This window comes from Abramis brama (assembly GCF_963993115.1).
Source record: "Abramis brama genome assembly, chromosome: 2".
Lineage (NCBI taxonomy): Eukaryota > Metazoa > Chordata > Actinopteri > Cypriniformes > Leuciscidae > Abramis > Abramis brama.
In genome coordinates, this window is record NC_139964.1 from 1504030 (window position 1) to 1528633 (window position 24604).

At 45.5% G+C, this 24604-nt stretch overlaps 1 protein-coding gene across 3 annotated transcripts in view; it reads right to left on the minus strand.

The window, feature by feature from the left end:
* The window catches only part of LOC311077437 (NACHT, LRR and PYD domains-containing protein 1 homolog), a 79974-nt gene extending 55586 nt beyond the window's left edge, over window positions 1-24388 (minus strand). For 2 of the 3 annotated variants that reach the window (XM_084105907.1, XM_084105905.1), the window contains exons 1-2: window positions 24325-24388; window positions 20554-20726 (exon numbers count right to left, since the gene is read on the minus strand). In XM_084105907.1, coding sequence (XP_083962033.1) covers window positions 20554-20705 — 152 coding nt within the window. In that variant the 5' untranslated portion in view covers window positions 20706-20726; window positions 24325-24388. Of the gene's footprint in view, window positions 1-20553; window positions 20735-24324 lie in introns of those variants that run through there. The other variant, XM_084105906.1, reaches the window with a different exon arrangement.
* Between the last annotated feature and the right edge of the window lie 216 nt (window positions 24389-24604).

Below are 24604 nucleotides of genomic sequence, written 5' to 3' on the forward strand. Positions count from 1 at the left end.
TGCAATACTCCTTTATTTTACTTAAAAGCTAAGAAAAGTCCACTAGTTCCTAGTGTATTGTATAATATAAAATGAACACTGACATCTCACAGCTGCTGGTAGCCCATGTGCAAACTGTATGCTGTATGTATGCTGGAAGGATTCAGCGAGGGACTGTTGTTTTTTGGAGGACTTTATTACCTGCTCTGCTATCCTGCCTTCAGGCAGTGATATTGCTGGGTGATGGCGCCGCAGATGTGCAGTCATGTTGGAAGTGTTTCCGTTTGAGTAGGCTACACGTGCAAAACAATGCTAGCACACAGTCATTTTTGTTTGTTTACCGTTTTTTCTTCCTCTGCATTATACTCAACGGCAAAACCGAAATGTCCCCACACCACGGATTTGAAAGACGCTGACATTTCTTCGAATTGTAGCCTCACTTCACCGCCGCTCGCCATGTTAAAGTGTGGAATGATGGTTAAGCGCCCCCTAACTTTAGAGCATAGTGATTAAATATTTACTCGCGGGGAGGAGTTTCCTCATCTCAGCTCGTAGACTTACAGGCACACACAAACAGTCAATTCAGAGAGAAACAAAACGCACATAAATTATTTAAACGTAAAACCGAAAAAACAGCAATTCACAAGCATGTATTGAACCGTGGATGTCGTACCGAACGGTTCAATATTATATTGAGAATTGTGGCATCATCCCTAATACGCAAGTATAATTCTCAATCACTGTTATAAGGTGAAAACTGGTAGAACGGTAAGTTATTGACCTAATACTCATTTTCATGGTATCCCACAGGCAAAAAAAAAAAAAAAAAAAAAACCGTGCCAGCAACTAAATTTGAACAATACAACCATAATTCAATCAGTTAAATCGTTAAGCATAAAAGGTTAATGGCTGTAGGCTACATGACTTACATGTCTACATACAAACATGGCTACATACAAACATTTTACATATTAAATAAATGTAATTGAGTGTGTATTTCAATGTGCCGCAGCGGTTTCCATGTAAAACCATGCTCTTTCACATAATTAAATGCTCTCTAATCCAACCTGTTACATTTTTTAATTAGGCTAATGAAATTAACATTTGAGTTCTCCTCCGCGAACACCATTGATAGATGAAGCGGAGATACACAATACTGGAAAAATATTCAAATCCGACAGGAAAAAGAATTACTGTTGCTTTTGTATTTGTAGGAAATAAAAATGACCAAATAAGTCTTGAATAATTCGTGTTTATTTAACAGCTGTGGTGGTGGTAATGGCATATATACCCTTCCATCTGGCATCCTCCCATTCCATACAGTAATGTAATGTTTAATTTTCGGCAGGAGCGATTATGGGAGTATGTGTGTCATCAATGCATCCAACCACACTGGAAATCCTAAAGGAAATTCTAATTATTAGGTTACTTCCAGAGGACACAGCAAGATGTTATCAAATGAACGTCATTTATCAGATTACCTCATTTACACCGATTTCTCCACCACTGACCTACAATCCTGTGAATCTCCTCTTTGATGGATCTCACGGGTTTGTGTCGAGGAAACACTTTCCTTCCCGCTCTGATACAGTGCCTTACTAATGTGCTCTGCATCTCCAATGTTATATAGCAAAATGCACAATGAATGACTGTACTGCACTGCAGAAATGCTTTTCTTTCTTAGCCTTTTGTTTTGTTGTTTCCAGTCAAAATTATCTAAAAATTCTTCAATCAAGATGCATTTACTACCAACGAAAACCTGCTCCCGACCAGTTAGGTTCCCAGAGTAAGTTACCATGGTAACTGACTCCAAGTATAAGTTACCTCTCTTTCAGAAGCGGGCTTGACTTACTCTGCTTTCTCAGGTTTGACACACCTCCCATTCTGAAACAGAAAACCCAGAGTTTTCCTCATTTCAGGGTTAACATACTCAGAATTCTCTTACGAGAGTTCTCTCGTACTGCGTTTGAAAAACGCTACGGGAAAAGTCTCTTTTCACGAAACACTGAAGCAAAAATTATCCTTTAATTTTTCATATATGTAAAACGCGTTGCGGCAGCAGCAGACAGCTGAAGCAAGACGGCTTGTCTGCTCATTGGCTGCTCTGCGGCAACTGCATAAGCCTATCGAGCGCAGGCTGATGCAACATCAGACCAATGAGGGCGCTTTGCGCCCTCCTCGCCACTTCCCGCCGAGACGGGCGTGGCTTACCTCTATAAAAGGAGCTCGAGAAGGCTGACTCACTTGATTTTAATCTCTTCAGCGAAGCGCACGCATCGCTGGATCACGGAAGCAGCGTCGTTCGAAGCAAGCACTTCAGCGGGACGAGCCCTCGAAGCCGCTGGCCTACGCCGCCTTCTACAGCCGTACCTGCTGCGCTTTCCGACGCCCATATCCTTTATTGTGCTCTGTTTTGTGTGTGTGTGTGAGTGTTCTCGTAGCACTCACCCCCTAAAAGAGCGGCGTCTTTCTAAAGATGCCTAAATCCTGCGGCTCGTGCAGAGCCCCACTCGCCGGGGGAGACGACCACGTCATCTGTGTTTCCTGCCTCGGTGAGGACCATGCAGCGCTCGCGCTCGCTGACGGCGGCTGCCCTCACTGCGAGCTTTTGCCTATGGTGGCTCTGAGGACCCGCCTGGCATCCTTCTCGAAGCCTGCATTCACCGCCGCGATGCCGCGCCGTAAGAAGCGCCGCTCGCAGCGGGTCCCGGAACCCTCTCCACCCCGACCAAGCTCGCCGGTTCGCCCGCCAGCTTCACCGACCTCCCTCGAATCACTTCCTGATGCTCAGCGCCCGCAGCCTGCCGCCGCTTCATCAGAGGAAGTTGTTTCGGTGGCCGCGTCGGGGGAAAAGGATTCCTGTTCTCTCCTCGCTTCAGGCAGCGAGGATTGGGCGAGCTCTGAGGACCTCGCGCCTCCTGCCCTAAAGCCCTCAGTGAGAGCCAGCATTGAGACGGAGCTCATGCGAGTACTCGCGTTGGCCGCGGCGAGCCTTGGCCTCGAGTGGTCTGCACCGGAGCCCCCCTCTCGCACCCGGCTCGATGGTAGCTTCCTCCCAGGTGAGCGCAATTCTCCGGAATCTAAGCCCGCTCCTTTTCTTCCTGAGTTACACGAAGAAGTTGCGAAGGCTTGGAACGCGCCCTACTCTGCGCGTACGCGCTCATCTGTGTCTCCTGCATTCTCTTCACTGGACAAGGCGAATGAACGAGGCTACCTCTCTCTGCCGCCGGTGGAACAGGCTATAGCGACCCATCTGTGCCCGCCCTCTGCTGGACGGCGGACTAAACCGGTGTTGCCTTCAAAAGCCTGCCGCATGACGTCGACGCTGCTCGCGCGAATATTCTCCGCCGCTGGGCAAGCCGTGTCAGCGCTACACACCATGGCTACATTACAGATATTCCAGGGTGATCTCCTCCGTAAATGGGACGAGGTTGGACCTGATGCAGTCTGTATTGCGGATTTGAGGAGTGCTTCGGACCTCACGCTCCGATCCACCAAAGCTGCCGCACAAGCCATGGGACGCTGTATGGCTTCCACCACTGTCGCTGAGAGGCACTTATGGCTGACGCTCACGGAGATGGCCGATTCCGAGCGCATCGCGTTTCTCGACGCCCCGCTGTCTTCCGCTGGCCTCTTTGGTTCTTCTCTCTCCGAGTTCGTGGAGAGATTTACCGAAGCCCAGAAAGCGTCTCAAGCCTTCAAGCACTTCCTACCGAAGCGCTCTGGTTCCGCGGCGGGTCGAGACAAACGGACCCCGCGAACATCACAGCCTCAGCCCCCGCCTTCGGCCTCCTCTTCGCAGCAGCCTCAACAGCGCAACTCGAGACCCCGCTCTCGATCGAGCGCCCGGCGCCCCGCGACCGAGGATTGTGGTGAAACCAGAGGCCCCGAAGAAGTCCTAGCCCGCCTAGGAAAGCGCAGGTGTGTGAGTCCCGTTGCGGCCGGCCTCCCACCCAAGCGCCTCGCTGTCTCAGCCCCAAGCTTCGCGGCTGTCCCAGCGTTTTCTGCAAAGCGCAAGCCTGTACAAGTGCCCGCTTGCCTGCACTCAAAAGCCGTTTTTACGGCTACCCAGATATGTCTCGAAAAGAGTGTGATTTCTGGTGTCCCGGCCACGGCCGATGGTGCTATAAATGTAGTGTCGATGCCCACTCCTCTGTGCCCATCCATACACATAAGCACAGCCCTGCACTCAGGGCTCGCGCAAATAAAATCGACTCAGGTCGATTGCGCCCCCCACATAGTAAAAGTGCCCACTACTCAGTGCCCACGAACACTATGTCTATCAGATCACAGGCTCTCTGTAAAAACGAGACCTGTGAGCGCGCGCGCTGCTTACACAAGCAGCGCGCCCCAAGCAGTAAATGTGCCCGCTCCCAGCCCACATCTACTCGCACACGAGTCCTACGGGGCTTGCGCAGCCCTCCCTCACTCAGTCAAACACTGTTGTAAGGTCGAGGGCGAGCGCTCCGCCCGCTGTATTAAGCGCGCCCCCCGCCTCAAATGCCGCAGGCATAACGCCTATGTTTGTGAGCCCCGTAGCACCTCTGTCACACGGCGAACAGAGCGCGCTCTGTATCCGGCCCCTAGCCAACCATGCAGATGCATGGGCAGCGCTTCCCGGGGTTTCGGACTGGGTCTTTAGGCATTATAAAGAGAGGCTTCTCGCTACAGTTTTGTCGACGCCCTCCGCGCTTCACAGCGCGCGTCGAAACTTCGGTTCCGCTGAATGTAGCACACCTACTTCGCGCCGAAATATCAAAACTGATAAGCAAAGGGGCGATAGAGCTTGTTCCCCGTGTTCAAAGCAAACAGGGGATATACAGCAGATACTTTCTACTCCCCAAAAAGGACGGCGGTATCAGACCCATTCTGGATCTAAGACGACTGAACTGAGTATTAGTGAAACGCCGTTTCAAAATGCTCACAACCAGCAAAATTCTCGCGCATGTTCGCCGAGAAGACTGGTTCATGTCGATAGATCTGAAGGACGCGTATTTTCAAATACAGATAGCGTCACATCACAGGCGATTCTTGAGATTCGCCTTCGAGGGTCAGACATACCAGTATACAGTCCTGCCTTTCGGCTTGTCCCTGGCACCTCGTACATTCACGAAATGCATGGACGCAGCGCTCGCTCCTCTCAGACTCAGAGGCATGCGAGTGCTGAACTATTTGGACGACTGGTTGATCCTAGCCCAATCACGATCTCAGCTCATAGAGCACAGAGCCATTTTACTCGATCACCTCGAGAATCTTGGTATCACGGTCAATTGGGCGAAGAGTTCACTGAACCCCAGCCAAACGATTCCGTTTCTGGGTATAGTTCTGGACTCACAGTCTATGACAGCGCGGCTGTCGCCACAGCGCGTGCTGAACATTCAGCGCGCGGCGATGTCTTTCCGCCGCGGCGCTTTCACCCCGCTCAGAAAATTTCAAAGGATGCTGGGTCTCATGGCCTCAGCATCGTCAGTTCTCCGGCTGGGCTTGCTCCGCATGCGCCCGCTGCAGTTCTGGTTGAAAGCGCGGGTTCCGCGCAGAGCGTGGGTGTCCGGTCATTTACGCCTCAAGGTCGATCAGGACTGTGTCACAGCCCTGGTGCCTTGGATGGCGAACGACTGGTACCAATCAGGTGTAAGCCTGGGGACTTCCTCGAGGGTGAGGATGGTGTCTACGGACGCATCCTCCTCGGGATGGGGAGCGCTGCTCGAGGGCAGAACGTCCTTCGGGCTATGGTCGGAACGGGAAAAGCTCCAACACATAAACTGCCTAGAAATGCTGGCAGTGCACAACGCGCTGACGCGTTTTTGTCCCCACATCAAGGACCAACACGTCTTAGTCCGTTCGGACAACATGGCAGTGGTGTCCTACATAAATCGCCAGGGCGGTCTGATTTCCATACCCCTGTACAGGCTGGCGAAACGCCTCCTGCTAGGGGCTCAGCACAACCTACGCTCGCTGAGAGCAGTACATGTGCCCGGGCTGCTGAATGTGGGCCCGGACAGACTGTCCAGGAACAACGTTCCTACGGGCGAATGGTCTCTACACCCACAAACAGTCCGGCTGTTGTGGGAGAGATTCGGCAAAGCGGAGGTGGACCTATTCGCGTCCCGCGAAAACGCTCACTGCCCCGCATTCTTTTCAAAGACCGACAGCGCGCTGTCCCAAAAGTGGCCGCGCTGCCCGCTATACGCTTTTCCCCCCGTCTCCCTCCTGCCTCAGGTGTTGGAACGGGTCAGGAAAACGAAATGCCCAGTGCTGCTTGTAGCACCGTTCTGGAAGAACCAGGCATGGTTCCCAGTTCTGATGCAGTTAGCAGACATCGCTCCATGGCCAGTGCCGTTGAGGAGAGATCTCCTCTCGCAGGCCAGGGGCTCGATCTGGCACCCACACCCGGAACTATGGTCCCTTCATGTGTGGGTGCTCAACGGATACCCGTTGGTCTCGCAGAGGGAGTCATGAATACCATCACGGAGGCTAGAGCGCCGTCGACCAGGCGACTCTATGCTTCAAAGTGGTCGGTTTTCTCCAGCTGGTGTACAGCTCGGAGCCGTTCACCCCTCTGATGTGAGGTAACGGAGGTTCTCTCCTTCCTACAAGAGCTGTTGGATAAGGGCAGATCCCCTTCCACGCTCAAAGTGTATGTGGCGGCTATTTCAGCGTTCTCTGGTTCAACGCTGGGTCAGTCACTAGGAAGGAATGATTTAGTCATCCGCTTCCTCAGGGGAGCTAGGAGACTGAATCCACCCAGACCTCCGTCAGTCCCTATGTGGGACCTTTCTACGGTCCTGGCGGCCATGAAAGGTGCCCCTTTCGAGCCTATCCAGTCAATCAGCCTCAAACATTTGTCTTTCAAAACAGTGTTTTTGATGGCTCTCGCTTCAGTGAAGCGCATAGGCGATCTGCACGCGCTCTCCGTGAGCCCGACGTGCTTGGAGTTTGGTCCTAATGACTCTAAAGTCATACTCAAACCTAAGCACGGCTATGTGCCGAAATCCCTCAACACGCCTTTTCGGGCTCAGGTCATTTCCCTGGCTGCCCTGCCGGCGTCGAGTGAGGAAGGGGACTCGATTTTTCTTTGCCCTGTTAGGGCTTTAAGAACTTATATGTCCCGCTCTGCTGCCTTTAGACAGACAGAGCAGCTCTTTGTCTCGTTCAGCGGACGTTCCAAAGGAATGGCTGTTGGGAAACAAAGTCTATCCAGATGGATAGTTGACGCCATAGCGCTGGCTTATACTGCCAAGGGCATTCAATGCCTGTTGGGAGTCAGAGCGCACTCTACGAGAGGCGTTGCCTCCTCGTGGGCTTGGTCCAGCGGGATTTCCTTACAGGATATATGTACGGCGGCAGGCTGGGCCTCTCCGTCTACATTTATCAGGTTTTATAACCTAGAGGTTCCCGCCTTACAGGCTAAGCTTTTGTCGGTGTAATCTAATTACAGGCGCAATGCGCTACCGACTATACTGGGCAGAACTGTGTAAGACCCACGTTTTCCCACATTAGTGCAGGCTCCCTACCCTGGCTATGTGATGTCATATTCGCGTCTGTGGACATGTCTATATAAGGACGGAGGAAACCCCTCCTGTCTTTAGACTCTCCCTGTGAGGTCATGTTAAGCCTGCGGACGCTACAGTATAGGGAATTAAGGCTTCCCCCCTTATTCCCTGGCTCTGTGTGAGTCTATCTGGTGATTATGCACTGTATGCCTGAAATAGCTTCCGGTGATCAGTGTTTTTATCCCAGCACGCACGGCGTTTTGCAAGGGGTTCCCGTAGCGTTTTTCAAACGCAGTACGAGAGAACTCTCGTAAGAGAACGTACTCGGTTACTAACGTAACCTCGGTTCTCTCTAGAAGAGGGAACGAGTACTGCGTTCCCTTGCCGTGCGTTTGGTTCACTCTGGTTCGCTTCGGCGATCAAAATCAAGTGAATCAGCCTTCTCGAGCTCCTTTTATAGAGGTAAGCCACGCCCGTCTCGGCGGGAAGTGGCGAGGAGGGCGCGAAGCGCCCTCATTGGTCTGATGTTGCATCAGCCTGCGCTCGATAGGCTTATGCAGTTGCCGCAGAGCAGCCAATGAGCAGACAAGCCGTCTTGCTTCAGCTGTCTGCTGCTGCCGCAACGCGTTTTACATATATGAAAAATTAAAGGATAATTTTTGCTTCAGTGTTTCGTGAAAAGAGACTTTTCCCGTAGCGTTTTTCAAACGCAGTACTCGTTCCCTCTTCTAGAGAGAACCGAGGTTACGTTAGTAACCGAGTACGTTTTCACTTAACCTCCTTTCTGAAACAGGCCCAGGTCTTAAAGTGACAGCACCTAGTAAACATGCTGTCGCTTGTCCTTAAAGGGATAGTTCACCCCAAAATAATTTGCCATGATTTAATCACTCTCATGTTGTTCCAAGCCTGGATTTTTTATTTAATTTTAAGAGTAAACGCGCACATTTCTAAGAGTTTTCTTAGAATTTTTTCACTAGGAGCCGCTTTTTGCATTAAGATTTTTTATGAATACGGGCCCAGGTTTAAAACAGCTTGAGAGTGAGTAAATGATGACAGTTTTCATTTTTAGGTGAACTATCCTTTAATGTTAATAAAACAACAAAAGAGAAAATCACTCTACTCTTGACGGAAGAACTTTAATACAGTAGCTTTAATGAGAATCAGTGTGTAATTTATACAGTGAAGTGTATATGATGTTTTATTTTTATAATTGTTCATTACATTTCTTTCTTTCTTAATGCTACTGTTAAATACATCTCCTGTAGCAGAAAAAAATAAAGCACTTTCTATTTCACACATTTCAGTCTGTCATATTGACCCTGAACACCATGTGTCTTTGATTATAAACACACACAAATATGATCTTGACAAAAGGATAAAAAAAGCAAATTATTATCTTTTTGCCACAAAATGACATTTTATTATGCATGGAAAGCACATACTCTCTCTCTCCCGCTCACACACATACAGTAAGGACACACATCGCACAGAAACGTGTTGTCAGCGCTGCTCTGACGATTTTATCAGTACAACTTAAACTTGTAAAAGCTACATGCGATTTCTCACTAGCAATGTTATAACGGCTCTGTTCTGGTGCAGATAAACGTGCAGTTTCGCTGTTATTAGAGACGCTGCTGCTAAATATGTTGAGAGACGCAAACACTCGAGTAATTCGAGGAGACACACATTTAGCTCCGTTCGCTCTTCAGATCGCATAATTCAGTGGAAAATGAATAGAAATGTTATTCTGTATGAAGAAATATTTTACTAGCATGTGATAATTAATCATTATTTCTCCAAATATGCGCACCATTGGACTAATAGCCCTGACGGATGCTGTCTATTGTATGTATTTGAACACAAATAAACCGGAGAAGACGAGAATGAATGTTTTATGAGTGATGATTTCTATTCAAAATAACGATCGTTACAGATTAATTATTTTGCACTCCTGTAAAATTGTATATAGAAAATAATGTCACTGCAAACCAGTTTACTCATAAACAGTGGTCAAATATCAAAGCTGGAGTCTTAAACCTTTCTTATGATGCTGAGTTTGTCCAGATCAAGTAAGGCAAGGCAAGGCAAGGTAAGGCAAGGCAAGTTTATTTATATAGCACATTTCATACACAGTGGCAATTCAAAGTGCTTTACATAGAAGAAATTAAAATAATAAAAAGAAATAAGAATAATTAAAACAGTTTAGAAAAATAAAAAAATAAAATACAGTACAGTACAAACAGTCGGACGAACATTGGCACAGTGCTCATTCATTAAATGCATAGCTAAACAGATGTGTTTTGAGTCTGGATTTGAATGTGACTATTGTGGGAGCACGTCTGATCTCCTCTGGAAGCTGGTTCCAGCTGCGGCTGGCATAATAGCTAAAAGCGGACTCGCCATGCTTAGAGTGAACCCTTGGTATTTCTAGCTGATATGATCCTAATGATCTGAGTGATCTGCTGGGTTTATATTCAGTGAGCATATCTGCAATGTATTGAGGTCCTAGGCCATTGAATGATTTATATACCAGTTATAATACTTTAAAATCAATCCTAAATTTAACTGGGAGCCAGTGTAAAGACCTGAGGACTGGTGTGATATGTTCATATTTTCTGGTTCTGCTCAGAATCCTGGCGGCAGCGTTCTGTATGAGCTGCAACTGTCTTATGGTCTTTTTGGGAAGGCCAGTGAGGAGTCCATTACAATAATCCACCCTGCTGGTGATGAAAGCATGAACAAGTTTCTCTAAGTCTTGTCTGGAAACAAAGCATCTAATTCTTGCAATATTTTTCAGATGATAGTATGCTGATTTAGTTATTGCTTTGACATGACTACTGAAACTAAGGTCTGACTCTAGTGTCACACCAAGATTCCTGACTTGATTTTTAGTTGTTTGACCCCTAGAGTGAAGGTATGCGTTCACCTTGAGAACTTCATCTTTGTTTCCAAATGCAATGACTTCAGTTTTGTCTTTGTTTAGCTGAAGAAAGTTTTGACACATCCAACTGTTGACTTCATCGATGCATTGGCACAGGGAGTCAATGGGGCTGTAATCGTTAGGCGATAGGGCTAAGTAGAGCTGTGTGTCGTCTGCATAGCTGTGGTAAGCAATTTGGTTCTTTCTCATTATTTGGCTCATTGGGAGCATATACAGGTTGAACAGGAGTGGCGCAAGAATTGAGCCTTGAGGGACTCCGCATGTCATGGATGTCCACTCAGACTTATGGTCTCCTATACTCACATAATAACCTCTCCCATCTAAGTATGACCTGAACCATTTTAGGACTATCCCAGAAAGCCCCACCCAGTTTTCCAGCCTGTCAAGAAGTATGTTATGATCGACAGTGTCAAATGCAGCACTGAGGTCGAGTAGTACCAGCACTGATAATTTGCCTGAATCAGTATTTAAGCAAATATCGTTTATTATCTTTATGAGAGCGGTCTCTGTGCTGTGGTGCGGTCGAAAACCAGATTGAAATTTGTCAAAGTATCCATTCACGCATAAGAATTTGTTCAGAATTTGTTCAGCTGATTGAAGACAACTTTTTCAATGATCTTGCCTATGAAAGGAAGATTTGAGATCGGCCTATAGTTGCTTAATATGGTCTTATCCAGATTGTTCTTTTTCAGGAGGGGCTTGACAACTGCAGTTTTCAGGGAGTTTGGAAAACTCCCAGAGAGAAGTGAGGCATTTACCACTTCTAGAAGATCTGCTTCTAAACTGTTTAACACACTTTTGAAAAATGATGTGGGAAGTGTGTCAAGAGCACAGGTTGATGTTTTAAGGTGCTGTACGGTTTCTTCCAAAATTTTGCCATCAATTTCTTTGAAATCAGACATAGTAACTACTTTCTCAGGTGGTTTGATCTGTCTGACCCCAGGGCAACTCAAGGATGTGCTGATCACCTTTCTGATATTATTGATTTTCTCAGAGAAGAAAGAAGCAAACTCACTGCACTTGCTGTCTGAGAGCATTTCACTGGGAATCTGGCTTGGGGGGTTTGTCAGTCTCTCTACAGTAGCAAAGAGAGTGCGTGTGTTGTTTAAATTACTGTTTATAATATTTGAGAAGAAAGTCTGTCTAGCTTTGCCTAGTTCCATATTAAAATCATGGATGCAGTCTTTGTAGATGTTATAATGGACTACAAGTTTTGTCTTCCGCCACATGCGCTCTGCTTTTCTGCATTGTCTTTTCATATTTTGCACTGCTGTTGAGTTTCTCCAAGGTGCTTTTTGTCTGCCACTCTTCTTCCTGACTTTAACAGGAGCAATATCATCAATTACAGTTTTAACTTTTGAGTTAAATGAATCAAGGAGAAAATCAACAGAGTCTGTAGATATGCTTGGTGTTAAGGATATAGCCTTCATAAATAGTACACTAGTGTTCTCATTTAAGCATCTCTTCTTGACAGACACAGATCTAGTTTCAGTGGCAGGAGAGATCAATATATCAAAGAAAATACAGAAATGATCAGACAGTGCTACATCCTTAATAACAATCGATGAAATGTTTAGACCCTTACTGATAAGTAAATCTAGAGTGTGTCCACGATTGTGTGTGGGTCCATGAACATGCTGAGTCAGATCAAAAGTTTTTAAAACAGTATTGATTTCTTTTGCCATATTGGTTTCTGCATTATCTATGTGGATGTTTAAATCTCCAGCAATGGCAAAACAGTCAAACTCTGATGTAATTGTTGATAACAGTTCTGTAAAGTCCTCAGCAAAGGTTGGAGAGTATTTTGGAGGCCTGTAAATAATGATAAGTAAAATGCGTGGAGCACCTTTTAACACAATATCCAGATATTCGAAAGACAAGTAATTCCCAAATGATATTTGCTTACATTGATAGATATCTTTAAAAAGAGCAGCTAGACCCCCACCTCTCTTAACAGCTCTGCAGACACTCATAAAAGTAAAGTTCGGGGGGGCTGCTTCATTGAGGATTGTTGCACTGCAGCTGTCTTCTAGCCAGGTTTCATTTAGAAGCATAAAATCCAGATTGTTTGTGGTTATTAAGTCGTTGACTAGAAGTGATTTATTTTTAAGTGAGCGGATGTTAAGAAGTGCTAACTTAACAGACTTACTTTTCCCCACAGCAATATTAGTTTGACGTGTAATAGGCTCCAGATTAGTTAGGTTTGCTGTACGGCTATTGAAGGCCTTAGACTTTCTATCTTGTAATAGAACAGCAATAGAGGAAGATACAGGCACACTGGGTTCCCGTTTGTTCTGTAAACATTTGAGAAAGTTACTGTTATCAAAACGGGGACCCGACACATATCACTGAGAGCTGGTATCAGTTGTTTTTGGTTCACCTCGAGCAGATGGAGGAGGATGTGGGCCCTGGCGTTTTGGCAGAGGCCGAAGAGCTCTCACAGGAGGAGGGGGAGGGCGAGCTGGGCCCGCAGGCTTGGGTGGTAATGGCGCCTGTCTTTTTTTGGTTGGTATCTGGGGGCTCGCAGCAAAAGAGTGGGATAGTCTGGTTCCAGCATGCACCAGTTCTTCCATTTTCTGTGAGAAGCACAGAAGTGGAGTTGCTGGAGAGAGGGAGAGAGTGTCTGGTGAAAGGGGCAGTTGCTCTGGTGTTATCGGAGGCTGTGATATACTGTCCTGGCTTCCCTGGCTGTTTTCCAGAAAGTCGTCCTTGGGTGCTGAATCTTCAAGCAGTTCTGATATGTCTGTCTGTGGTGAGCTCTGTGGGCAGGGCTCAGCTGAGATTGTGTCCGTGAACCGAGGTTGTTGTGGCGGAGTGGTGCTATCATGTCCATTTTGCTGCTGAAGTGAAGTCCTGTCGTCATTCATACTGTGTCCAGGTGTGTGTGTGCCGTTAAGATTGAGTTGATTGGCACACACTGCAGAAGGATGATTGAGGGAGAACACTCTTGAACCAAGTTTGTTTGGGTGATGGCCATCCCGATGAAAAAGTTGTCTCTGACTCCATAAAAGATTGAAATTGTCAATGAAGTTAACTCCTTTTATATTGCAGTTTTTTTGCAGCCACGTATTAAGCCCAAGCAACCGTGAAAACCTGTTTGTTCCTCTTGCTGGGAGTGGTCCACTGATGAATGTTTGAACTTTCAGTCTTTTAAGTGTTTCAAAAAGTTCATTGAAATCCTTCTTAACCCTCAGGGGACCATGGTGTTTTTGGGGCCTTTGAGATGTTCTGACATGCCTTGACATTTGTGCTTTTTTCAGTTATTTATAAACATGTTAATGGAAAAGGTGTAAATTCACTCTATATAGCACAAACAGGGCTACCATAATATGCGAGCAACGTGTATGTAGATGTTTGTATTTTTAAGAGAATAATGTTTATGCGTGGTTATTGGAAAAAATTAAAATGAAAGTTGCTGAATTAAGACCACAAAACACATATTAAATATGTGTCCACAAGACTTTTGATTAATGGATGTTGTCCCTTTGAGTTCTAGCTTCAAAATTATGTGAAAATAGTTTTGCTTTATCGTTCACAAAAAAAAAAAATACATTGATTTAAATGGTGTAAAACAGGTTTTGCTTGGAAAGCCAATATGCGAGGGGGAGGAGTAGTTTACACCTTAGATTACAGTGCCCCACCCACTCTGCATAATGACTCTGCATAATTAGCCATTCATTCAGGTGTGACACTGACTGAGCCACAATGCAAGGACAAAAGATGTATTTAGAAGACTTATATTGACCATTTAAGATTTCGCTTACATCTCTCTTGTAAATATGTTTTGCTATTTTATTAAAAATGTTACAATTACAACAATAATTACAATTTCAACAATATTTCAAGTGTACTCTTTCTTTGCAAAAAAGAAAAAGAAAAAAGATTATAGGCCTACATTTTATCATATGTATTCATTAGTTTGAATATAGCCAACATTGGAACATCTAACATCTTAGTCTATGACTTTATTTTTGACAAATATATATATATATATATATATATATATATATATATATATATATATATATATATAAATATAACGTTTAACTCATCTCAGTAGGCTATAGCAAAGCAGTTTATTCTTTCACACACAGACGCGCGATTTATATTTAGGCTAAACAGTCTTTACAAATATGTACCCTTCATTCATCTCACAGAAAGGCGAGTCATATTATACAAATGCGATTCATCTTTTTGCGGTTTGCATAGGCCTACACTAACGTTATTCCATAACGTTATTCCACACGTGAGAAAAGAAAACAGCCTACCTCACTCCTCAGCGGAATCTGCTCCTCATATCAGGAGATATTGCTCCTCATATCAGCACTGTTCTGAGGAATCGTTTCTCCATAAGGTAGGCTATATTATGCCTCACTCGATCGCGACGCGCTGTGTTTACAGCTGATGGGCGTTTCACAGATCTTCTTCTCAGAATTTGCGTTTGAATAGCACGCGCTCTCCGGGGAGTGGTCACATTACTGTGAATGAGCTCGTAATGAGCTCGACTGGAGTCGCTCTCTTTTTATACAGATTACAGAAGCTGAGAATATTTGTTTTTTATATAAATGACTTCATTTAACAGATGCGATCTCAAGCTTTATGCCCGTGGGTCTGTTTGCCTATTTGACTGAATTTTCGCGGAGTTATAGATCATTTTCGAACGCATTTCAAATGGGAGTTCACTGAGAGAGAGAAGGCAGAAATCGCATCATGTTAATTTTTCTTTATTTGTCAAAAAGCAAAACACTTTATTTTTATTGTGAGTATACAGAAAAAAAATAGAAACTGAACAGGATCGATTGATGTATTACACGAAAATGAAAGATCAAAATTAACAGAGCATTTAGTGTTTATTTTCATTGCTAAAAAAAAAAAACGAGCAAAACGCGCGGGCGCGTTTGTGGTCCCCTGAGGGTTAAGGAGTTCTGACTGCTCTTTATGAATATCATTCTTCCCCACATGAATGATGAGTCGATTTGCAGTCTTATTTTTCATCAGAATGTTCTGAAGTTCCCTGTTTATATCAGAAGTTGTTGCTTGTGGAAGGCAGCATCGTAGTTGTATCCCTGCCGCTAAGGTTTCTGATTATGGAGTCCCCCACTATCAGAGTCCTGGGCTCGGCTGAGCTCTGAGCTGAGTGCCGCTGTCTGCTCGACCTTGAGCGCCAGTTAGCATCAGTGTTAGCTACTGGCCCATTCAGTCTGTGTTCGATCACATTCATCACGTTTGGGGATTCCTCATTTACATTCATTAGCACTTCAAATCTGTTCTCAAGATGTATAGGCGGTGGTAGGAGACCAGTGCTTGCAATCCTTGTCAGAGCTGTATCTGGGGTAGAGGATGCTACTGCTGCAATATGTGATGCTCGTGATCCTGGCCTCTGTAAGTAAGTAAGAGTGTGATGTTTTGACGTAATGAATTTTGAACAACATAATCCAGGATCACCAGTGATCCCTGCCGATCAAGGGGTTAAATACTTAGGTCATGTCATATCCAATGATTGGACGGATGACAAAGACCTATATCGTCAGCGCTGTAAAATTTACTCTCAAGCTAATATGCTTATTAGGAGGTTTTCTATGTGCTCTGACTCTGTGAAGTGCTCTCTGTGTCGCCTGGACAAGTCAGTGAACCATATAATTGAAGCCCTAGTCAGTCCTCTGAAAAGCTGTTATAGATACACTTCTAGGTAAAGACGACATTCTCTCGCCGCCCAGGAAGACGCGCCGCTCCCAGAGGCCACCGGAGACCGATGTGGCGCCTAAAAGCTCGGCAGAACTCCTCCCTTGAGCTTCTTTCTCTCCTTCTCCGCCCCCCCTCCCAGACGCGCAGCCGCCGGCTCCTGCCCACGCCGCCGCCACCTCAGGGGATGAAGTGGATGAGGATGCCGCCGCTGACAGCTGCTCTATCCTGGCCTCTGAAAGCGAGGAATGGTCCGGTTCGCACCGCTCTGCTTCCTCGTCAGTCCAGGAGTCCGGCCATACTCGGGCCGGCGTGGATGCGGAACTCCTGCGCCTCCTCACCAAGGCCGTCGACCAACTTGGCCTCGAGTGGTCACCGCCTAAAAAGCCCGCTTTCTTCATCGCCGCCGTCAAGCACCTGCGTCCAGGACTGCACCCTTCCTGCCGGAGCTCCACGCTGAGCTTTCAAAGTCATGGAATGCACCATTCTCCGCGAGAGTCCACTCTCATGTCTCCTCGGCGCTCTCACAGGTTGACGGCACCGCCGAGAAGGGGTATAACTCCATCCCCCCAGTGGAAGAAGCGGTTGCAGCGCACCTTTGCCCGCCCTCTGGCTGGCGCTCAAAGGCTGCCCTCCCGTCCAAAGCCTGCAGGACTACATCAGCCCTTGTTGGCCACGCTTTCGCCGCCGCTGGACAGGCTGCCTCAGCCTTGCACTCCATGGCAGTCCTACAGATCCTCCAAGCCGATCTCCTCCGTGAGCTGGATGAGAGAGGCCCTGATCCTGCCTCCATCACGGATTTGCGCAGCGCGAAGGATCTCTCTCTTCTTCTGGTTGACGCTCGCCAACATGAGGGTGTACGATCGGGCTGTTTTCCTCAACGTCCCACTCTCCCCCACCGGCCTCTTCGGCAAAGCGGTTAACGGGATTGTAGACCGCTTCTCGGAGGTGCAAAAGACCACGAAGGCTATGAACCTTTTCCTTCCTCGACGCTCGAGCTCAGCCGCACACCGCCCTCGGGACCAGCCTGCGCGAAGCTCCACCCAGCGTCCAGCTCAGCCTCCGTCTTCTCAGTGACGACAGGGCGGCCACCCTAGATTGTGCTCGACAAGCCGCCACAGGGGACCCAGGCCTAAGATCGCGCTAAAACCTGAGCCCGCAAAGTCCTCCTAGCAGCTCAAAGGAAGAAAAGACGGTTAAGTCCCTTCAAACTTTTCCCGTCAAACGACCACCGTCAAAGCTATTCGCTCTGCCAGTCCCCGTAGTCATGGCTACTGCAGATGTGTATTATGCAGCCAACGAGCTGGTGATACAACCCGCTCGCCTGCATACAACCGCCATTGTCACGGCGACCCAGGGAAATCTCAAAAAGAGTATGATGTCTGGTTGTCTGGCTCACGCCACATGTGTTTTAAGTGTAGAAAATGTGCCCACATCCCAGTGTTCACCCCTACACATGAGCACTATAACCCCCATGTCTCTCACGGAGCCCACAATATGCTCCCAGTCCAAAGCCACCGGGACATCGTGTGTAAAACGGCGAGCCGCCGTATTCGAGCACAGAGAGCGCGCGCATTGCGCCCGCGCCTCCGAATCAGGTTCTCAAGCCCGCAGAATGCGGCGATCGGAACCCGGAGGCCATTCTTCCCCTAGCCACACATGCAAAAGCATGGGAAGCTATTCCAGGAGTGTCAGAATGGGTGCTGAGCATAGTAAAGCAGGGCTATTCGTTGCAGTTCGCTCGCCCCTCCCCCGCGCTTTCGAGCACAAACCGAGACGAGAGTGAATGGGGAAGTAGCACACCTACTTCGTGCAGAAATAGCGAAGCTTCTGTGCAAAGGGGCCATAGAACCGGTACCGCCTTCTCTGAGCGAGTCAGGCTTTTACAGACGTTATTTCCTCGTGCCCAAGAAGGACGAAGCTCTCAGACCGATTCTAGATCTGAGACATTTGAACAAAGCTCTTATGCTCAAATTAGCCTGGGGGACTGGTTTATTTCCCTCGATCTGAAAGACGCTTACTTTCAGATTCAGATAATACCCCGTCATAGGCCATTCTTGAGATTCGCCTTCGACGGTCAGGTATATCAATACACCGTCCTGCTGTTCGGCCTGTCTTTAGCACCCCGTACATTCACAAAGTGCATGGACACGGCTCTCGCTCCCCTGAGGACTCAGGGCATGCGGATTTTGAACTATTTGGACGATTGGCTGATTCTAGCACAGTCAGAGGAAGAACTTATTTCTCACAGAACAGTGCTTCTCTGCCATCTGGAAAGCCTGGGTCTAACGGTCAACTGGACCAAGAGCTCATTACTACCCAATCAGTCAGCCTCTTTTCTGGGTATAGAACTGGACTCTGTGGCAATGACGGCCTGGCTGTCGACACAGCGCGCGCGCTGTGTTCAATGCCTGGCCGCGTCTTTCCAGAAAGGCAGCGTCGCACCTCTAAAAACATTTCAGAGGATGCTGGGTTGTATGGCATCAGCTCCAGCAGTGCTTCAGCTGGGTCTGCTGCGTATGCGCCCGCTGCAATGCAGGTTGAATGCTTGAGTGCCTCACCGAGCCTGAGCTTCCGGCTGCATCTGGATCAGAGTGACTCAGAGCTGCGTTTCAGCACTGAGACCCTAGTTAGCAGCTGACTGGTACCAGTGGGGAGTGACAATGGGAGCTGTCTTGCACCGAAAAGTTATCTTGACAGACGCCTCCAACTTGGGTTGGGGCGCTCTTTTCGAGGGCAAACCGTTTTTTGGCCTGTGGTCAGACCAGTAGAAGTGCCTTCATATAAACTGCCTGGAGATGATAGCAGTCGAGAACGCGCTGAAGCGTTTCCTCCCACACATACGGGGCCACCATGTTCTAGTCCGCTCGGACAACATGTCCGTGGTGTCCTACGTGAATCACCAGGGCGGTGTCTGATCCAGGAACCTCTGCAAACTGACAGAACGTCTTCTCGTGTGGGCCCATCACTCCTTGCGCTCGCTGAGAGCCTTGCATATACCGGGCCAAACCTGGTTCCCAGAGCTGGTGAGGCTGTCGCACGTAGCCCCATGGCCGATCCCAATGAGGAGAGATCTTCTCTCTCAAGCCGGTGGATCAATTTGGCATCCCCATCCAGAGCGCTGGTCTCTGCATGCGTGAATAATCAACGGATACCCGTTGCTTTGCCAGAAGGGGTCGTGAACACGATCACACAGTCTAGAGCTCCTTCTACGAGAAGACTCTACGCGTCTAAATGGTCAGTGTTGCTCCAAATGGTGCACTACGAAGAGCATGGACCCACGCACGTGTGGGGTTTCGTGGGTGATTTCCTTCCTTCAAGAGCTGTTGGACAAGGGCAGATCCCCTTCCATGCTCAAAGTTTACATTGCGGCTATTGCAGCGTTCGCGGAGTCGACGCGCAGCCATACGATAGGAAGAAACGAGCTCATCATCCGCTTCCTTAGAGGAGCCAGGAGGATGAATCCCACGCGGCCCCCTTCGTTTCCTGTTTGGGATCTTTTTATTTGGTCCTGGAGGCCCTGAAAGCGTGGATCTAAAATACCTCTCGCTCAAGACCGTTTTTCTGATAGCTCTGTCATCAGTAAAAAGTTTGGGGGATCTAAGCTATCTGTTAGCCCCGCATGTCTCGAGTTCGGACCAAATTATTCTAAAGTTATCCTCAAACCGAGACATGGTTACGTCCCCAAGGCGATTGGCACTCCCTTTAGAGCGCAGATCATCTCCCTATCGGCTCTGCCAGCATCCGATAGTGAGGACAGTGATAGTTACTACAGTATTTCTCAGCTCGTTGCTCCTCGAAATACCAGCACTTCTGTTCTGAGGTACATTTTTCATTATTATTATTATGGTGTAAACAAGTAGGCTACAATGATTAAACTTGTGTTTTCTCGAGCTGATATGGAGGCGTTCACAGGTTTGCGTGGATTGCCTCAGTCATTTGCGTTTGAATAGCACGCGCTCTCCGTGGGTGGGGTCACATTAAAATTAATTAGATGAGATGAGAACGACTGACATCTAGCTCTTTTCTTACAGATTACATGAACTGAGAATATTTGTTTTTTATATAAATGACTTAATTTAAAAGAAGAGAATTCAAGCTTCATGCCTGTGTGTCTGTATGCCTGTTTGACTGAGTATTCGCTGAGTTATTGTTCATTTTCGGACGCGTTTCAGAATTGACTTCACTGACAGAGAGAAGGCAGAACTTGCTTCGTGTTTATTTTTCTTTTTTTGGCAAAAAGCACAACACTTTGTTTTTATTGTGAGTTTACACAAAAATAATACACATTTAACATAATCGATTGATGTATGAAACTGGTATTTAAGATCAAAGTCAACAGAGTCTGGACTCTCATTTGAACTGATAAAAAAAAAAAAAAAACGAGCAAATCACGCCGGCGTGATTGCCGACCTCAGAGGGTTAAATCACCCACTCTATGTTTATGTTTACACTCACCTGGGGTCAGAGGTCACTGCTTCATCACTGGGGTCAGAGGTCACTGCTTCATCACTGAGTTTAGGAGGTTTATCCATGGATCCGTCACTCTTCGCAGACACACAGCTGGGATCTGTAGATGAAGATCTCTCACAGCTCTCTCTGTTCTCCATAATGAGAAACTGACTTCAGACCTGCACATGGAAACAGAGAACAAATCATACATAATATAATTATTCCTGTGAGTTCTTTGAAAACAGAAACCTCTGGCTTGCTTGGTTGGGGACACTTAAAATTCAACAATATTACTGATCTGCCTGCATTGACACCATTATATAAGAACTGAACTGAGCTGACATCACGGTTTTCTCCTGAGTGGCTATATACATATACACACACACATATATATATAGTCATGGCCAGAATTAATGGCACCCCTGGTAAATATGATCAAAACTGGCTGTAAAAAATAAATCTGCATTGTTTATCCTTTTGATCTTTCATTCAAAAAATGAGAATTGAAGGTGGGGGGGGAATCACATTATGAAATAAATGTTTTTCTCCAAAACACGTTGGCCACAATAATTGGCACCCCTAGAATTTTTTACGAGTGAAATATCTCTGAAGTATATTCCCATTAATATTTACCTTTTTTAGCACACCAGGATGACTAGGAAAATGAAATTGTCCAGCCATGACTTCATGTTTCACAGGAGTTTAAATATGAGGAAACACAAATGCCAAATCCCCTTAATCATTCATCACAATGAGTAAAACCAAAGAATATAGTTCTGATGTGCATCAAAAGATTGTTGACCATCACAAAATAGAAAGTGGCTGTAAGAAAATAGCTAAAGAAATGAAAATTCCAATTTTGACCATCAGGGCAATAATTAAGAAGTTCCAATCAACTAAAGATGTTACGAATCTGCCTGGAAGAGGACGTGTGTCTACGTATATCGTCTTAAAGGGTTAGTTCACCCAAAAATGAAAATTCTGTCAGTAATTACTCACCCTCATGTTGTTCCAACCCGGTAAGACCTTCATTCATCTTCGGAACACAAATTAAGATATTTTTGATTAAATCTGAGAGCTGGATCATTCCTCCATAGGCTTCTAAGGGATTGAAACTTGCTGGCCCAGAAAAGTTATTAAAGAGATCGTTAATATAGTCCAAGTGACTACAGTGGCTCAACCTTAAGTTTATCAAGCGACGAGAATACTTTTTGTGCGCAAAAAACCCCCAAAATAACGACTTTATTCCACTATTCATTTCCTTTTCTGTGGGCCTCGAGTGAGTTCACGTAGTGTTTTAGTGCAGCACTTCTGTGTTGCACGTCACCACGTAGGCTCACTATTGGCCGACACTGGTCATGTGTGTGATACGTGTGACGTACAACACAGAAGCGCTGCACTAAAACACTACATGAACTCACTATAGAGGCCCACAGAGAAGGAAATGAATAGTGGAATAAAGTCGTTTTTTTTTTTTTTTGCACAGAAAGTATTCTCATGGCTTGATAAACTTAAGGTTGAGCCGCTGTAGTCAATTGGACTATATTAACAATGTCTTTAATAACTTTTCTGGGCCAGCAAGTTTCAATCCCTTAGAAGCCTATGGAGGAGTGATCCAGCTCTCAGATTTCATCAAAAATATCTTAATTTGTGTTCCGAAGATGAACGAAGGTCTTACGGGGTTGGAACAACATGAGGGTGAGTAATTATTGACAGAATTTTCATTTGTGGGTGAACTAACCCTTTAATGGACGGTGAGGATGAAAGTTTGAGTGGCCAAAGACTCTTCAAGGATCACAGATGGAGAATTGTAGAGATTAGTTGAGTCTTGGGGGTCAGAAAGCAAAAAAAAAAACAAAAAAAAAAACTACATCCCCACATGTTGTTTGTGAGGGTTTCAAGAAAAATCCTCCTCGCTCATCCAAAAACAAATTTAATTGTCAGACATGACTCGAACTTCAAACGGCACAGGCTTCTGTGGTCAGATGAGACTAAAAAAAAGAGCTTTTTGCAGCAAATACGCTAGATGGGTTTGGTGCACAACAGGATAAAAAGTATCCCATGTGTACAATTTAATATACCATTGGATCTTTAATGTTGTGGGCATATGTTTCTGCTGGAGGTCCTGGACTTCTTGTTCAGATACATGGCATCGAGGATTCTATCAAATATCAACAGATAAAAAAATCAAAACCTGATGCCTTCTGCTAGAAATCTTATAATTGGCCGTGGTTGGATCTTCCATCAGGACAACGATCCAAAACAAACATCAAAATCAACACAAAAATTTGTTGCGGTGCACAAAATTAAGCTTCTGCCATGACCGTCCCAGTCCCCTGACTTGATGAGTGGAGTGAACTGAAGAGAAGCAGCACCAACATGGATCTGGGAATCTGAAGGATCTGGAGAGATTCTGTATGAAGGAATGGTCTCTGATCTCTTGTCAGGTGTTCTCCAAACTCATCAGGCATTATAGAAGAAGACTCAGAGCTGGTATCTTGTCAAAAGGAGATTGCAAAAAGTATTTAATAAAAGGGTGCCAATAATTGTGGCCAACGTGTTTTGGAGAAAAACATTTATTTCATAATGTGATTTCCCCCCCCCCCCACTTTCAATTATTTTACTTCAATGAAAGGTTAGATTTTTGCACATTTTTTGAATGAAAGATCAAAAGGATAAACGATGCAGATTTATTTTTTACAGCCAGTTTTGATCATATTTACCAGGGGTGCCATTTATTATGACCATGACTGTATATATATATATATATATATATACTATTTGTAAATGAACTAAATTAATAACTTTCTTACAACAGAAATGAACCATCACTGAACTTAAGCTGGACTGTGACGCTATTCTCTTCTAGAAACAAACTTTGTTGCATTATTTTCCTGTTATCTCTGTAAAGCTGCTTTGGAACAATATGCATTGTAAAATGCACTATATAAATAAAGGTAATAGAGGTGTTAGGCTATTATGATCCGATTAGATCTATTTAATTTTTTGACACAAATGCAAATTTATGCTTATTCATTATTATTATAATTATGCATTTTCACATTAAAGGTGGAAAAATACTGTAAGCCCGGCTAGATCGGTCCAAAGGCGGTTTCCGATAAGTGAGTGAAGGTTTTCTGTTACTGTCTTTCCTCATGGCAAAGTAATTTGATTAAATGAAATACATTTTTTCATATGTAATTACCTCGTTATTTCATCTGACTCCATAAATGAAAAGGTTTTCATGATATCTGTGCATCATTAAATGTGAGCGAATGTTTGACTATTCTTTTTAACTCCTTACTGAAAATAATGTCCGAGTCGGTTAGAATAAAATCAAATGTTTACAATTTATTATTTATTACTTTGCTCTGAAATCAGGTCAGAAGAGTCAAAGATGTCTAAAATGAATCTGATATTATTATAAATGTGCTTATTTTTATAAAGCCAGACTGAGATTCATTATTAGATAGCTCATAACTCTCTGTAATCTCTGGGCAAAACTCTGAGCTAGAATCTGGTCATCAGTGTTCAGAAACAGAATTGGACACCAGTTTTCAATAAGAAGCGGATCCTTGTTGTGTTTTATGATCAGAGTAATCCCGCCTGTATTAACCTAGGAGAAGAGATGTTCTCACAATAATAAACTGAAGGGTTCAGAGAACGCCTTATAAAACTCATAATTCATGGAAACAACCATTTACACTATCCAGACTCAAAATGAGGACGATATCAAACCTAGAGGTATATAACAACTTATATAAGTAAATAACTGACCATAAAGTGTGACATTTGTGAGAGTTTCCGAAATGGCGTCTTCTCATCCACAAAGTTTTAACTTGTTTTTGACACTGTGTTTCCTGAAGGAGAGAGTCACACTTGTTCTACATGCTCCTGCATGCAGAGCTCACCTGACCCGGTTACATGAAAACCCTGAGGCGGATTGAAGAGATAGTACCAGATAGTGACTGTATTTTGCAGCGAGTCAGAGCAAACATTCTGAATTCATTTATCCTTCACGTCAGAAATAGCGAGGAAAAGAATATAGAAATGTGAG